This window comes from Mytilus trossulus, chromosome 2, assembly GCF_036588685.1.
Source record: "Mytilus trossulus isolate FHL-02 chromosome 2, PNRI_Mtr1.1.1.hap1, whole genome shotgun sequence".
In the NCBI taxonomy this organism is placed as follows: domain Eukaryota; kingdom Metazoa; phylum Mollusca; class Bivalvia; order Mytilida; family Mytilidae; genus Mytilus; species Mytilus trossulus.
The window spans coordinates 92300845-92319451 of NC_086374.1; the positions used below are offsets into that span (position 1 = coordinate 92300845).

Here is an 18607-nt window from a genome sequence, read left to right on the forward strand (position 1 = left end):
CATAAGTCATATATGTTATCAATATTTGAGTTCCAAACAAGTTTTCTTGTGATAAATTAGAGCATCATTTTTAGCTATTAAGGATTAATATTTTAATTTTATAGCCAAGAGTTTTAACAATTATATTTTCAATAATAATATAATGAAAAAATATATCAAAGATATGTTATCAATTACTGAGTTCAAAAAAAGTTTTGTGAGATAAATATGAACATCATTTTTAGGATTAATATTTGCAAATAAACTAGAGGCTCTTAAAAGAGCCAGTGTCGCTCACCTTGGTCTATGTGCATATCATAAACGTAGGACACAGATGAATTCATGACAAAATTGTGTTTTGGTGATGTGTTTATAGATCTTACTTTACTGAACATTTTTGCTGCTGACTATATCTATAATGAACTTGTCCCAGATGTTAACTCATTTTGTAATAATTGACAAAATTGATGAAAATTGTTAAAAATTGACAATAAAGGGAAATACAAAAAAGTCATAGGATCAAAATGGTCAATTACCCCCTTAAGGAGTTATTGCCCTTCATTGTCAATTTTAACAATTTTCATAAATTTGGCCAATTTTGTCAAGGGGACAATTGACCATTTTGGTCATGTTGACTTTTTTGTAGATCTTACTTTGCTGAACATTATTGCTGTTTACAGTTTATCTCTATCTATAATAATATTCAAGATAATAACCAAAAACGGAAAAATTTCCTTAAAATTACTAATTCAGGGGCAGCAACCCAACAAAGGGTTGTCTGCTTCATCTGAAAATTTCTAAGCAGATAGATCTTAATCTGATAAACAATTTTACCCCTTTTCAGATTTGCTCTACATGCTTTGGTTTCAGAAATACAAGTTAAAATCTACATTTTACCCCTATGTTCTATCTTTAGCAGTGGCGGCCATCCGTTTGGTTTGCCCTGTCACCAGACACATTTTTGAAACTAGATAACCCAATGATGGTTGTGGCTAAGTTTGGTTAAATTTTGCCCAGTAGTTTTAGAGGGAAAGATTTTTATTAAAGTTAATGACGACAGACTACAAGTGATGAGAAAAGCTCAATTGGCCCTTTAGGCCAGGTGAGCTAAAAAGTTGATATAAGAGATTATATATCATAAAAAAAATTTAAATATATGGGTTGCCACTTTAAATATAGATTTAGTCAACAGGTTTTGCAACAAATATCTACAGATAAACGTTTTTTGAAGAAGAAAAAAATGAAAATGGATGTCACAATGATATGCAGTGATCAACATGGAATGATATAAAGTTGTCAACATGAGATGATTGACAGTGGTCAGCTGGTTTATGTCTCGTGAGAACCAGTTCAGCCATAAGCTTGTTTACTTCTTCTTTTTAACATAGAACTTGTATATAAACCTAAAATTAATAAGAACAAAATGTTAAATCATTTGAATCAGTTTGAAAACTTTTTCACTATAATTCAATCTATATACCAATTTCACATTTCAACATGTATTCCTCTTGATCTTCATGAATGATACTAGAAGTTTACAGGTCAACAGAATTTTCTTATATTGAAATTTCATCTGAAATCAGTACTCTGTGGACCATGACAATGCCCTTTTAAGGTGGTACATAACACAACAGGGAGATAACTCTGTTAAATCAATTTTAGCCAAGGGCTTTGGTACCACCTTAATATAATATTTCATCACCAGTAGAACTGTAAAACAAAAAGTGTGGCATACTGTTCAAAGAAGAAATCATGTTTTGGCTATTTACAACAAAAACAAAATACGTAATATTTGTATAACTTGTGTTTCTTCTCATTTTAGTGTTTGGTCATTTGTAGTGATCTGAGTCAGCATTATTTAATATATGTTTGTTCTTTCACTTACATCGAAATCCATATCCAGGTCTTTAACCTGCAAATTTGTGTAGTATTCAATGCTGAAATAAAAAAAAAATATTATAAGTATGCAATGTTAAATAAATTGAAGCTACCACAATGCAAAATACTGTTCCAATAGTCTAAGACTTATCTCTAAATGGTGTACATAAAAATAAACTTACATTCATCAAAAATATAGAAAAAACTTATAGAAATATTTTGGTAAAATTTCCATAGAAATGAAGTACTTAGAAATATTTTGGTAAAATTTCCATAGAAATGAAGTACTAAGTATTGAAAATTTTATATTTGGGTAAATTAGACTGGATAAAGGGAGAGTTTTTTAACGAGAGCTAGGTAGTTTTAATCTTTTCTGTTAAAACTCTCCTTTTTGCAGGCAATCACATCAACATGGTAAATCATCCTGCAAGCTAAAGGTTGCTGCAGTGACACCCATGCATTTATCATGAACCAACTGTCCACAAATGGTACATTCCACCTAGCCTGGGGTTATAACCTTGTGATTGCTGTCCATAAAACAGCAGAACTGAAGGCCAAAAAAGCGCACAATCCGCAATACTGATTCCATATGGTCCCAATGAGCAGACATCTGGAACCTCATTGTAGATAGAGTTGACTATGTTTGTACCTGTTATTTGTACAATAGTTAGCTGATTGCAGGATGAAGTGAGGCCTACACCTTTTATATCTTACATATGTCTTGGCTTGGTAGGCATCAAAACCAAGTGTAAAGATGATAGTCTAGCTGAGAATGTTAATGGTGGCACGATCAGCTGCTGTACTGCTGGTATTTTTTGCAGTGCTGTTGTATTGGACATGAAAACAATGGGAAACAACAATGGGAAACAGCTGAAACAAAAATAACAAAGCTATAGTTAATATACATAGGTAGCAAAATTAAAAACAGAATACTTGGTCTACTATTTCATGCATTGATCATCAAAAAAAGTTGACCAGTAATCATATACAGAACAGAACTATAACTATTTGCTTTAAGGAAATATGTGCATTTTTTATTCATTATTTTGTACATAAATCAGGCTGTAAGTTTTCTTGTTTGAATGGTTTTAGATTTGTCATTTTGGAGCTTTTATAGCCCATTATGCAATATGGACTGTACTTAATGTTGAAGATTGGACTGGGACCTGTAGTTGTTAAATAATGTGTGTTAAATAAATGTGTAATTTTGTATTTTGTGGAGCGTAATCTCATTGGAAATCGTACTACATTTCCTCATTTTCATATTAATATAATTTTTAAACATTTAAATCATAAAAATTATTTTGAGAAACTTTATACTTACTTCGGGTCCCTGTATGGATATTGAATAGTCGAGACCAGCTCTTTTCTGCATCCATACTCTACTTCCTCTGCTGTTGAGGCTGCAATCACCTGCTGCAGGGTAGATTTAACCCACAGGTCAGTTTTCTCTTTGAATTCTTCTACAATCTTAAGAGAAATATTACAATAATACCATAAGAATAAATATACCTTTCTATAGGCAAAAAAAAGAATTAACATTGCCAAGCATAGATAACCCCTTAATGGTAACCTGTGATTTACATAATTTTTTTATGCATATCCTTTTGGTTTACATTTGTATACTTATGTGCTACTCTTTTATCATACTACATTATAGTGAAATTGATTGAAGCACCAGATTGTGATCATATGAATGGTTTGTGAATTGCAATTATAAATATTTTAAAATAAACAGGTCTTAATGTTGAATTTTATACTTGCTTTATATTGATTTAACAATTTAAGAGAACTGTTTAGCAAAATAACGTCTCCAGTCATAAGATTTATGAAGGAGCAACAATTCTTAAATTAAATTTTTAACTAAATAGTTTGTAATTAGTTTTCAAACAGATTTTTAACATCCTACTAATCAATCTAAATTTTGTTTTGACAATCAATTAAAAAAGTTTCTTTCATTTAAATAAAGAGTAATAATAATGGTGCTTTATACCTTGATTAAAGTACAACTCAATCTAAAATTTGTAATCCTTTATCTTCCATGCAATTACTTTGTACACAAAAAGAGTCAACAATGAATCTTTTGAAGGGAAAGGAAAAATAAAAAAAATATATATTGTATTCTTACATATTTTGGAAATGATACCATATTATCCACCATTTCAACACTTCAGCCAGCTTCAGTACCACAGCCGTATCTTCATTTCTATAGAGGATAATGGACACTGCATTATAAATGCAACTTTCATTTGCTGTGAACTGGTAATCTGTTCATTCCCCTATGGAAAGTGGTATACAGTCTTTATACCTAAAAAAAACCAAAAAAAACCATATCTAATATTACCCGATTTCCAAAGAATATTAACTATAAACAAAGTAAAATAAACAAGGATGTAGTTCTAATCTTAATGCATGATTTAATGTAGGCTATGAAAAAATATTTTAAAATCTGCAGTTACATGTATGTTATCAACTCAAATTATATGCCTACTAGATGAAGGGATGGATGCACAGACGAACAAATGAACAGACAGACGGATGGAAGGACGCACAGACCAGAAAACATAATGCCCCTCTACTATCGTAGGTGGGACATAAAAACATTTCAGACATGTTTCCTTTAATATATTTGTAATTTATGATGTCATCCTGAACATGCATGAATATTTTCAATCAATCAATCATTTTGTTTTGTGTTAATGGTATTTTTTTTTGCATGTACCCAACATTTATGTTTTAACTGGCCAATTTACAGCTTCTTTTTTCTGTACAGTGAACTTAACTTAAAGATAAGGCCATGACAGTAGCCTCTATGTGTTTTTTGTTAAAAATAAACTTCAATTTGTGCATTCTAAAATATTCAATGTTATTTTTTACCTCTTCCATGAAAATTGAGTGTATATTTTCTCTTTTCTTTTATTTTATAAAATATCCTTCAATCTTAAAATGTTTTCAGTGCATCTACTTTTATATAAAAAGAACACACATATTTGGTAATAAAAACAAAAACATAATAAAAAATTTGTAAGGGTTCCGTGGAACCCAGTGTCTAGCCTACTTTTGCTGTAAATTGCAAGCTCAACAAAATTGAGGGAAAAAATCAATAAAAATATTCCGATTGATACTATCTTTTGATTGTAAGAAGCTTCTGTCCAAGTTTGGTAAAAATCCAGGATAGTTTATGAATCTAATAAATGTTTTAAAAACTTTAACTGCAGACTGGATGTAATGTTAACTGGAAGAAAAACTAAGTCCATTTATAAGTAAAATACAGATACACAGCAGGGCTTCCAAAACGGTCATATATTCCGGTCATTTGTATAATGTCCGATAAAAGACCGGCTGGGAAAAGCATGAAACGGTCATATACTTTTTAGTTTTCAAGGCTTTTTCGGTCATTTTAATATAATTCACGATCTTTTTGACCCAACATTTTGCCTTTAACAGCCATACATTTCCGGTCATAAAAGTGACATGTTCATTAATTATTATCAAAACAACCCTTACTTCAATACTTTCTAATTTTAATCACGGCTAATTAGTTGTTGGACAGCTGAAAACTACCTGTTCAGGTGACAGGTAAACTAATTTTAGTACCAGACATCGTATAAATTAATCTGTCCATTCACAATTACTTTCGTACATTTCAGCGGTTTGTATCTAATTGATTTAGTCCAAAAGATCAAATTTATTTATAATAAATTCATTTATAAACTTGATTTCTTGAAACATTTAAAAAGGTTTTACATGAAAAAAACGTCAGAACTACGTTGTATGAACAAGAACACGTGTGCGCATGTGCAGAGGTGGGAAATTCAATTATGCATCCTACATTTCTTCAAAATTCTAAAACTATCATTGATACCTGTACCTAATGTTCATTTCAAGTATTTTGTTGAAGAAATAACGTGGAAAGAGCTTCTTTGCTCAGTCGTGCTATGAAACGTACACGGATTTTACGTATCCGTTTATGGTCCATGTTTTACCATTGTCAATTCAACATCCGGTTTTGAAAAATGTGACTTTAGAAACGAAAATAAAGTTCTTGACAACGTCATTATGCACAATTAAAGAGTCTAATGCAGATATGAGCACGCTGATGTGCACACTTTGAATGATGCAATGCCAATTTTAACAGTTTATGTCAGAACATCAAATTCATATCAAAGTAAAGTTTAATATCGTTTTTAATCTAATGTCAATCATTGGGATGGCCATCTGATTACCATAATTGCCTTTTGTGACTTAGCCTTGGGGATTAAAATTCGGATCAGATATAAAATGTCCGGCTGGCTCAGAAAAATTTTGGAAGCCCTGATACACAGGTACAAAATATTAACAAAATTTCCTTCTAGATACTAGCTTTTTATCATAAACAAGCTTCTGTCCAAGTTTGGTACAAATAAAATTAAAAATAGTATAAGAAAGTTATCAAAATTTTTAAAAATTTAACCACAGAGTGAATGTGTTGCTGGCAGAAAATCTAAGTCAATTTAAAGTAGAATATGGAAAAAATGGATTTATCGTTTTACAAAATTTACTTTTGGATACTATCTTATGATCATAAATAAGCTTCTGTCCAAGTTTGGTACAAACCAAGGATAGTTTAAGAAAGTTATTAAAATTTAAAAAACTTTAACCACAGAGTGAATGTAATGTGTTCCCGCAGAAAAACTAAGTCCATTTATAAGTAAAATACGGAAAAAATGGAATTTCATTTTCACAAAATTTACTTCTGGATACTATCTTATGATCATAAACAAGCTTCTGTCCAAGTTTGGTAGAAATCCAGTTTGGTTTAAGAAAGTTATTAAAATTTCAAAAACTTTAACCACAGAGTGAATATTTGTGGACGCCGCCGCTGACAACGACGACGACGGAATGTAGGATCGCTTAGTCTCGCTTTTTCGACTAAAGTCGAAGGCTCGACAAAAATAATACTTAATATCTCCTGTTGCTGTAACAGTTAAAGACTTCTTTAAAAATAATTTGACAGTTCATTAGATTTTCTGTATCATGTTGTTAACCAAGCTTTAAACAATTAGGTATGCTCTGAGTAGTTATCAATTATTAAATAAACTTATTCTAAAAGGATAAAAATTTAACACTTCAGGAGGCTCGCGGGTACAAAAATTTATACGTGAAAAGGATATACATTATAATTTCTTATTATTGTCATTTGATGAACTTTGGTCAACCACATTCAAAATTGTATGTGAGCAAATCAGTATGTTTTAACACGTCGTGTGTCATATAGCGTAACAACAATTCAGATCAAAATTTTAAATTGGTGTTTGGTACCGACTACTTACATTTAAGATGACATTAGGGAACCAATCTGTTTAGAAATACTCCTTTATTGTGATACAATATATACCTTCTGAATAAACATTCGGCTATATGATGAGGTAACAGCTTCACAACATCATCTTAGGGTATTACCAAATTCCCTTCAAGATCACGATCTATCCTTCCATCTAACTGTAAACCCCCAAAAAAAAGAAAATTAATTAAAGTATGACCAGGTTAACTTTAAAGATAATCAAGGGGTCGTCATCACGAAATTTCTATGAAATTGGGTTTGAATTATTAAACTATGATCTCATCTGAAATATTCAATAAAACCGATCATGTTTCGCTAAAAAATGTAACGAATGTACTTGGTTAGGAGAAAAAATAAAATTTTATTTTTACACTATTAGTTATAACTTTATGATATGGTACAAAATTTAATAAAAATAAATTGATAAGGCCCCAGATGACTTAAAATATCAATTTCATTGAAAAAGCTCCAAATAATCTCCCTTTGATGCAAAAATGCATTTTTTGGCAATAAAACTGAAATATTTTTTTTTTAACTCATCGGTGACCTATATTTTTTATTATTGTTTTCAAATAAGCTGTACACAAACCAAATAATTTAAAAATTTAAGAGATTTATGTAATTAAGTTCTTTTTTTATTTCGATATTACCTCTATTTCTCCTATTAGTACAACAGAAAAAAAGGACAAATCCAGTGTAATTCATTGGTTGTCTTCTGATATCATATTTGTATATTGTTTTGTACAGGAATTTTATGTTTATCATTTGTCATTTCAGGGACTTTCATGGCTGGATAAGGGTATGGGTGTTGCTCATTGTTGGATATAGAAAAGTGAACTATAGTTGTTAACTACTATATCATTTGGTCTCTTTTAAATATATACAATGAATAACTTTAATTATTTGTGAAAAAATAAAAGTTCCTTAACCTAAACAGACATAAAAAACAACCTGTATTGAATTATCTTCATATCGAACATGTGTTTACCCCTCTGGTTCTTGCCCTTTCTCCTGTCCTGTCTTGAAAAATTATGCCCCCTTGTTCTTTATCGGTCTCCTGCATTTCCTTGTCCCCTTCTCATATTTTCTAAGGCTCTATTGGATCATGGTTGACAGTTTCTACACATTCTTCTTCAGTACCATTTATATACTAAAAGATATTCAATAGCAATTTGCATTACGACTGATTGATGTGACTACAAAAGTTGATGGTGTAAAAGATGAGTAAAATAATGAGTATTATTTGTAACACTGTCTATCAAAAGATTATGCCCATGGAATAGACCAATTCTGAAAGAACAATTAAACCCAAAGAGCCTGTATCTTAAAAAGAAATATGTAAATATCATAAATATAGGCAAAACATTACAAAGGATTAAATACCAAAGGGAAAAGATATGGGTCATTATGCTGATGTTTTCTAGGCCAAAGGCTTTCAATCCTAGAATGTATATAAACTGCAACCAAGTGCAAAAAATGTCATGAAAACAGGCAAGCCAATAAGCTGCATCATATCCTCCTTTATCAAGGTTAAATAGAAAGTTATTACATCCTATCAGTAAGTCATGCAAGTTATAATGGTAAACCATTAAAAATGTGCTATCTAAAAATGTTTAGAAGTTACAAGGATATAACAATGAAAACCATACATTATTAATATTAAAAAAAGGAAAATACATAAAAATAAATTGCGTCATACTAGATAGAGAAGTGATTGGTTTAGCTGATTTGGATATCAGCGATCTCATGATGCCAACATGCAAATCATAGACGTTAGTTTCCAGCACAGAAGAGTATGGTATTGATACAATATTATTGTCTGCAGCCTGATCTGGAGTTTTGTCTGCCTCTGAAAAACAAGCACTGTATCAGTATCATAAAAATATGGTTTAACAGCTCTAATTACAATATGCCACTTGGTTTTCCCTTCAACTAAAAAGACTCAACTCGCCAAACATTAATATTAATGCATCTATTTGCGGATAGTTGTCTCATTGGCAATCATACCACATCTTCTTTTTTTATATATTCTGTAGGTTTACCATTAAACTGCATGCCAAAAAGTATATCTGTGTACGCCTTTGTCACATGCTAATTTTGAACAAACATAAACTTCATCTGTACTGAACCTGAATAAAATAGAAAAACATATATATCTATTCAATATATCAACATTTGCTGTTTAAATCTATCTCAGTTTAATAAGTTAAAACTCGAAAAGCAAAGAAACTCTTAAGTACAAATGTATTTAAATGTAAAATTTAAATAAAGAAAGTTGAATTTATAAATAGCACAGGTCTACTGAAATTATTACATTTAAAAATTGACCATATATATGTCTATTTCATTTATCATATTTTAACTCTAAAATAGATCTTTCTAACAAGTGGATGTTTGTTTGTTTTTAATGAGATTTTTGCAGAGAAACTCTCAATAATCTATCAATATTTTTTCAGGGTTGATTACTTTTACTATGGTTAATAAGTCCATTTAATGTAATAATACATGTAGTAATATTTGTTTAAGACATGGCATGATAAAAATTTATCAGAGAAAAATTGTCTCAAATATATGATTACAGATACATACCAGTTGATACAACATGCACAATGGCATTATTAACAACAGCCATACAAATAATAGCATATCCTGGATGTTTATCTTTGAAATTCTCCACCTAAAAGTATAATATGCTAAATTTAAGTAATCAAGAGTGATACTAAAGAAACTTATATAAGAAAAAAACACTTTTTACATTTATAAATCAAAGCCTGAAAGGCTGTAAAAGCAATTGCTGCCATGTTTATGTTTTGGGGACTTTTTTTTCATCCACATATATTTAAGAATTAAACATGACAGGAGTGTTGTCTAGTGAGAATTAAGAAGGTTTTAACTTTATATCAATTAAAGACTTTAGCAGAAAGTCATTTTTAATATGTTTTATATTTCACAAGGAGACAACACGTTTACCAGGCTAAAGTTGGGGTCAAATATACATGTGCTGAAACATATAACTCCAAGAGAAATTATAATGGATTATCCCCTAGTAGTGTTTGTAACTGGGCAATAATTTCCTTTATTGATTTAATTTTCATAATTAATTTAAATTTAACACTTCAGTAAAAACATTTCAACTTTCCAGACGCAAATGTTGAAAAACGGGAAAGAAACAAAATATTTTACAAGACATAAACATGTAAAAAATAAATATATATTTCAGCTGACTAAAAATATTTTCATAATGTTACTTTGTCATCATTTCTTAAAAACTAAGTCCCAAACATTATTGCTCAGTTGATATGTGTCATCCTCATGCGGTACGAGATAACTATAATTCTCGTGCAATCCCGAAAAGAGGGGCCATCACAGACAAACATGACATTAAATTGTCATTAAAACGAACAAGAACAAACAGCTCTAAGTTGCTTTGATATTTATCCAATTTTCAGGAAACATTGTGAAAATGATCTTCAATATTTCGAAAACATGTGAAATAAAATTGCAAACACGGTGGACCGTCGAGGGTCAACAAACGTAGTAGACTCGTCCATTGGAAAGACGAGGATAATGGTTTTATCATTTGTCATGCATACCCAGTTTTGAATATGATATCCAAAAAGGATGTACTTTTTTTAATCTATGAAACTAGAAAATTCCAAATTGTAAATATCTCTTCATCTGGACTTAATTGGCATCTATCACGTTTGGACGAGTCCATTTCATTAGTAAGGTGATCGATAAATCTTACGGAGTTATGACAAAAAAAGGAAAACAAACTTTAAATATTGTTATGTGTTTTTAACAAGGGTTTCGTTCCTCTAAATTATTTGCGCAAACAAATCAACAAAATAGGTCAGTTAACTTTGTCTATTTTTAGATTACAGGTAATCATTTGACACTACGTATAACCTGATAACCTGTGTAGTGATTTTGATTTTACGATATATTTATGAATGAACGACAATTTTATGAATGAACAAGAGCACCTGACCTCTTTCTTAAAAAAACACCAATTAAACATATAAAACCGTATATTATAAAAGATAATTCAGTCAAATTTTCAATACTAAATCAACAACTGAAATGATTCCATATTTTGTTGAAACAACGTACGAACGGAAAACGGAATCGCATGTATAAAAATGCATTTTTTTCACTCGGACGTCTATGTTTTTTGATAGTCAAACGGTTGTCCCCCTAAATACAAAAATACATCTACAAGAACGTATGCTGAAACTTCTTAAATCCACTAACGTTTTTCAAAAGTTTCAAGCTATGTATTGCATTAGAAAACATACATTGGTGTTTAAGAATGACAGACCAGGAGCCTGTTTAACAAAATACTATGGCTTGATCTGGGCGGAGTCTCTGATCTGGGTCACAAAGATGGCCATACGCGACGGCATGAAAGCAATTGCTTTAAAAACAAGAATGTGTCCCTAGTACACGGATGCCCCTGGGCACTATCATTTACTATGTTCAGCGGACCGTGAAAATGGGGGATAATCTCTTACTTGGCATTAAAATTAGAAAGATCATATTAAATGGAACATGTATACTAAGTTTCAAGATGATTGGACCTTAGCTTCATTAAAAACTACCTCTACCAAAAACTTTAACCTGAACCTAACTGGGACAGATAGACGAATGGACAAAAGAACGAACAGACGGATGCACAGACCAGAAAACATAATGCCCATAAATGGGGCATAAAAATAATATTTGAATAACTGTAAAATACCTGTAATAAGTTATTTTGAATTTTGAAAGCACTTAAAATAAATTAAAACAGTGATCAATATTCCATATAAAATACACTATGAATATACTACATGTACTAAGTAGCATAATGTAGGATAACTCGAGACAACTTTAATTTTTTAAATATATAATCTCTAATTCAACAGATTTTTCTCTCTCTCATAAAGTATATACATGTACTATAAACATCACCATGATTTATCTGCTACTCATGTGATCTTTTATATTGATACTGTTTATCTATTACATGTATTTCCATTTTATGAAAAATAATATGTAAATAAATATGCACAAATTAAAGTTTTCACACATATAGGACTAAAACATTTTAATTGGCTTGACTGACTATGTAAAGTTACTAAATTTAAGTCAAAATAGAATCTTAAAGAACTAAATACACAAAACATTATAGTTTTCTTTTCAACACTTGGGAAATTGACATCTCTGAAATCTTTACAGAATTAGAAAAATGATGCAGCTTGTATTATTATTTTCAGACTGGAATAAAAGTAAAATGATATTATAACATGTAAAGCATGTTAAATATATATGAATACATATATAACATACCGGTATATATATATATATATGGACTGGACCTCGACCAAGACTAAACTAAGAAAATTGTGTGTACGCTTACTATGTAAACTTTATAGACTTGATGAGAATCGTCTCCTAAGTAAGATTTGGAGATGGTCATCCAGAAGAAGAAAAGGTTGGACTTTGAGGTGAATAAAATTGTGGACAAGGTGGATAGTAATATTGTTGTACAGGACATTGGCGTTTCTGTGAACAATGCAATGGAAGTGGTCCATGAAAAACTCATCAACTTGGCCAATGTAGAATGGCTAAATGAACTTTTATATGATAAAGGGAACCAAGTTAATGGAAACAAACTTCGTACCTATCGACTTTATAAGGACAATGTTAATGTTGAAACATTATACCAGAATAAACATTCCAAAATATCAGAGACGATGCATGGCAGTGTTTCGCGCTGGCTCGTTGCCGCTAGCCCTGGAGACCGGGCGTTACTCCAGGCCGCCTACTCCGCTAGACTTTGTAGATACTGTGAACTAGATGAAATAGAAACAGAAAAAAAATTTCTAATGACATGTCCATTATATTCAGATTTGAGATATGACTTTTTACTTGAATGCGTTGAATATATTGAAAATTTTAACAGTATGAATTTAAATGATCAATATGTTAATAGCATGAACTGCGAAGAAATACAGCAATATTTTTGTAAGAGTTTGCATAAATTCTTTTTACATCGAAAACTTTTCACTTTTAACTAGTGTTAAAACAAGATTAAGGTTAACCTGATTTTTTTCTTCTTTAATTTTAAGTTATAACTTTATACTGAAGTATTTTTATTTAATGGATTGCAATTTTATTAACTGTGATAGATCTAGTAACATTATTTTACTTTATTTTTATTCATTACTTTTTAATCGCCAAGTTTATTTTGTTTTTACTTAACAGATAACGTATTTGTAAATTAGTGTCAATACAGATTTTTATAAGAATTTAGTGTAAATATAGAGTTTTAAAAGTGTCTCATAAGTCAATTTTATGGGTGGGTATTGATTGAATGTTTTATGTGATGATATGTATATTGTGTACTTCATTATGGCAATCAATATGTGACACTATAAATTTTTTTTTTTATCTTATCTATATATCAAACAGGTACATATCATAAATTGAAGTGTAATGTATCATAATTATAGTATCCTTCGTAAGAATCATTGTTAGCTATCATTCAAATAATTGATATAATTTTTTATTTTTAAAGAACTACAGTCTACTACATGTTTTACATCATTATTTTTTTACTGTAAAACAATTCCTTTACCAATTACCAATTTGATTCTGTAACTACACACTTTTTAAACAAATAACTTCCCTTGGTCAATCGTAATCTGATATTTGACCACTCAGCTTAAGTTGAAAGTGATATATTAGCGTTTTAACAAATTTTTATTGAAAAATAACTTGCTATCAAAAGTGTTTAGCTTAACACAAAGTAAAATGTTTTCAAATGATTCGAAAAACTTAATGGTTACTCACAAAATGCACAGATATGTTTGCTTTTTCTACTAGATCTCCATTGTCATTAAACATTAATATCCTCCTAAGGGAGGCAACCAAAAAAGTAGTCTCTCCTTACAGGAATTGGAAAACAGACTAATGGTTCATGGTCTTGTTTCTTTGTGGTATAAGAGTCTATGAAGTGTTATTTACAGATTTATAGGTCCATGGTCTCATGTGTAATATGTATTAATGAGACCATAGCATGTTATTTACTGTCTATTTGGTCCTTAGTCTCATGTTTCTTTGTGGTTTAAAAGTCCAAGATATGTTTAGGTCCATGGTCTCACGTGTAATATGCATTAATGAGACCATGTCATGCCATTTACAGTTTTGTTTGGTCCAGGATCTTATGTTTATATGTGGTTTAAATGATATGCTTATGACAGATATATAGCATGTACATGAATAGGTCCTTGGTCTCATGTGTAATATGCATAAAATGAGACCATGGCATGTTTTTGAGTCTAATTGATCCAGGGTCTATCTTTATTGTGGTATAAGAGTCCATGATGTGTTAATAACATGAATTATGTCTACGGTCTCATGTGTTAATAGATGTGTTAATTATAAGTCCATGGTCTCATGGGTTATATGTATAAAAGAGATCATGGGGTGTCTAATTGATCCATGGTCTTCTGTTTCATTGTAGTTTGAGCCCATGATGTGTTGATAATAGCTACATAGGTCTTCTGTTTTATTATGGTCCATGATGTGTTAATAACATACATTGTATGTATAGGGCCTTGGTGACATGTGTAATGTGTATAAAAGAAACCATGACATGACAATTCATTGATGACTAAGTTTGTATCCGTATGTAATTACCTTACTAGGAAATAGGTTTCTCAGAATTTAATTATAAATTAAAGTGTAACAATGCAGCCAAGAATTTTATTTAATTTATATAAATTGGCAAGTATTCTGTATTTAATTTTAATGGATATACATAAATTTTAACATATATAAAATATATATATCTCGTTCATTAATGTATCATATACATATCATACATGAAAATAGGGCGAACAAATGGACTATCACATGCTTTTATTTTGACTAAGTTACGCTATCAGCATCCCCCTTTTTAAGAAGTACAAAATAAGAAGTAAAACAGTAATTATTAGTTCATCACAAATAACTCCAGTACTGCTGTATTGTAACAAAAATATAGAATTACTTTAAAAGTTAAAAAGTAATAAAAACTTTTAATATTTTCTGTAAAGAAATATCGTATCGTAATTCGGAATTTACAATCAAATTGAAACATCTGCGTTTCCGGTTTCTATTCAGACTCGCAAGATGCATGTTGCATAGCATGGATTTGCTAGATAAAGTCATTAAAAACCTATTCATTTGACAATGTTTGCTTAACAAATCTTTTAAACCTTTTACATAACCTGGCCTTTTTACCTGTACTTCTCGTTTTGTCGTTGCTGCAAACCAGCCATACCGGTAATGGGTTCATGACTTCTGAATTTGACAGTGTTCGTGAAAAATAAGCTCCACATGATTTTTAACAATAACCAAAAATAGCAAGAAAACTACATGGAGACCTTCATGATAGATATTGGTCATTCTCGACTAAGGTAAAGTGAGGGGCATGAGGGCTTGGCATTTGAAGGGTTACAAACGGCAATTATTGAAAATATATATACATGTACTTCTATATCTAGTATTTATAATGAAAATTCAAATAAATATAATTTAAATAAGCAATGAATTAGCATGTTCACCTATCCTTATGTGGAGGGATGAAATAATTTCGATCGCGCTACACTGTACGGCGTAGATACGGTTTATGATTGTGAAAGTTCCTCCATCGTTCAATTTTCATCCATGGACATTGATGGAGATCCCTGTATCAGGGCGAAGAAACTCAGTGTGAATGTACCTAGGGCGAACATGTAATCAGGGCGAACAATCCCGATACCTGGTTGGATACCCCTCCCCCATAATATTTCATTAAATTTAGTTCCACATAGTCTGTACTCAGAGTATTTTTTGGCATGTAAATAAAGCCATGTTTGTCCGTTTGTTATGATGAACCTTAAATTTGAAGACATTTGAAGGAGTATAATGACATCATGTTAGTCACCTAATTTCTAAGATATTATTAGTGAAACAGATAATGACAAGAATATTCTTTCGGTAGCCATCAAAATGATTTGACGATTTTCGACCAGGACGACAGGAGTCGGTCCACCGGAGGCTGGATCCTTCGATGCACCGCAACTTCATTTAATTTCAAGTGTTATTTGACAAAAAAGAGTGTGTTTTACATGAATGTGTAAAGAGAAGTATTACCAATACCAGACAGATAGGTTGTATTACATGCATTAACCTACAAAATAGTTTTTGTTGTTCTCTGTTACCGCCATCGGGTCGCCATAGTACACTTTCTATGCCTTCACATAGGAGATCAATGCTTCATACAGAGGCTTCTCGTCATACATTTATAAGACACACCCCCAACGAATCAAACCAACGCTTATAAAGTAGATAATAATCTGATTGGTTCCAACGTTTTGGAACATGAACACCCTCACGTATAGAGCTCGTTAATAAATAAAAAAAACATCCTGGGAAATGTATTGATCATTCAAATCAACCTTATTCTTTAAAATCATTTCATTGATGTTGTTCGATATTATAATATAGCTTTTATCAGTACTAACATCATTTTGTAGTAAACAGGATGAAACTAATTTTCCATTGCAGTCACTTAAAGTACAATAAGGTCGATACGTTCGATGTTTTCTCATTTGCTGAAGCATATGATTTTCTGTGTAGTGTTTTGTCCGCATTTTTCGATGTTGTAATTTTAATTTCTGTTTATCAAACTTTACTATTACACATATGATTAAATTGATAATGAGTAGCTTGTGCATTGAATATGAACAAGTTCGCATTCGTTAACAGGATAAATTTTGTTATAATAATATTGTTATCTGCAACATCCTAAACCCTCTGTCTGTGCAAACTAGTGTGCAAACCGTTTACGTCTGTTTGGCATTGCGGTACTCTGCAGCCGCCATGTCCAGTGGAAATAAGACACACTATCGAATATAAATTTATGCAAATAGTTTTGAAGTTAGAGTACTAATAAATGGATATTATTTGATAACACACAGTATAAAAATAATCTTTCATAATCTGGTATCAGTATCTATATCAAAAGTTAGACCGAAACAGTCATTGTTTTACACATTTTGTATAAGTCATTGTTTAGTCATCGTATACCATTGTCAAACAATTTGATAAGTGATAATTGTATTATGTTTTTGGTATTTTGTTATCGTTGACATTTTTATTAAGTTTCACATCTTTATCGCCTTGAATCCTTAATGTAATAGAACTAAATTATTATCATAATAAGTATCTCCTAAGAGTAACTTTTTAGATAACATAGTGAAGGTGAAGATAAACAACAATTGTTTCTAATGGTGGCTCTCGAATACAGATACAATGAACATGATTATTTCAACACACTGTTCCTAGTTATAATTTAAGGTAGATTGAGTGTCCAAATTATAATCCATAGAATTTTTTAATTTTAATAATTTGCCAAAATGTAGTTTATATCATGCTTTTAAAAAATGATAAAATAAAAAGAATGGGTCTTGGGGCTTATTGTCATGCTACAGGTTGTACAAAATGAACAGATTATGTAAAGATTATGCATGGAAAACCCAATTTCTGCCATAAAACGAAAACTGAACAATAGAATTTTTAGATAAATATGAGTAGATAGCTTCAATAGTATGTTTTCAGATAAGAAAAAGAAAAAATGAGGTCACCGGACTCGTTTTTTTGCTACATAATAGAATAGTGAACTTCCTAACACATTCGATTGTAAAAGTACCTTTATCTGAATTATCTGCCCTTACATTTGAGTTGCCTCCCCTTATGTGGCAAAGTTTGAAAAATTGAATAAAACAAAATTTTCTTTTTTTTGGTAAAATACAACCATAAATATGATAAAATATCTCATTTTCTGCATTGAAATGAAAATTTTTACACCATATAACTCTCAAAATTTGCAAATTCTATCAAATATATAGACCGATGTTTTCTAGTATTTTTTGAAATCCATGATTGAGGAAGACACCCTATCTACCCTAATAAAACTTTATATGCGATGAAATTATTCGTCTTCATTTCATACCTTTGACGATTGATTAAATCAATGAATTAGCTGATACATAATTAATGTCATTAATCTTAAATTCAGGCAGCAATACTTTACAGATGTTAAAATCTCATAAATAAATAAAAATGACAAACCAAATTAAAAAAAAAAAGGAATCACATAAACTGAACAAACGTGATAACGAATATGTCGACAATCATCTAACTCGGATTTATTTTAGCCTAGTGTGCATGCAATTAAACTAGTGGTATTAGGTTGGTATATAGAGAGAAAAAACATAGCACCTGAAAAAAGAAGGATGCAAATAGCAAGACAAGGACCTCTTCCGTCCACTTGAGCAAGCCGGATCTAGTAAAACATTCAGGTAACAGAAGCTTTAACCAACATGGCATACACCATTGGCAAAGAACGATCTG

The 18607-nt window shown here is 30.7% G+C and overlaps 1 protein-coding gene across 4 annotated transcripts; it reads right to left on the minus strand.

The window, feature by feature from the left end:
• Positions 1-587: 587 nt before the first annotated feature.
• Positions 588-16482, minus strand: LOC134708367 (uncharacterized). Of its 4 annotated transcripts, none has more exons than XR_010105831.1 (10): positions 16387-16482; positions 9770-9857; positions 8880-9029; positions 8169-8330; positions 7170-7338; positions 3986-4165; positions 3182-3327; positions 2507-2727; positions 1865-1916; positions 588-1382 (listed from the first exon to the last, which is right to left on the minus strand). XR_010105831.1 is itself a non-coding variant. In XM_063568843.1 (10 exons), the coding sequence occupies exons 6-10, from the start codon at positions 4016-4018 to the stop codon at positions 1359-1361; spliced, it is 411 nt and encodes a 136-aa protein (XP_063424913.1). In that variant the 5' UTR covers positions 4019-4165; positions 7235-7338; positions 8169-8330; positions 8880-9029; positions 9770-9857; positions 16387-16481; the 3' UTR covers positions 588-1358. The 4 variants fall into 4 exon arrangements, 3 of the variants coding, with proteins under 3 accessions (XP_063424913.1, XP_063424914.1, XP_063424915.1); XM_063568843.1 differs by having other exon boundaries at positions 2572-2727; positions 7235-7338; positions 16387-16481; XM_063568844.1 differs by having other exon boundaries at positions 2572-2727; positions 7235-7338; positions 8132-8330; positions 16387-16481.
• Between the last annotated feature and the right edge of the window lie 2125 nt (positions 16483-18607).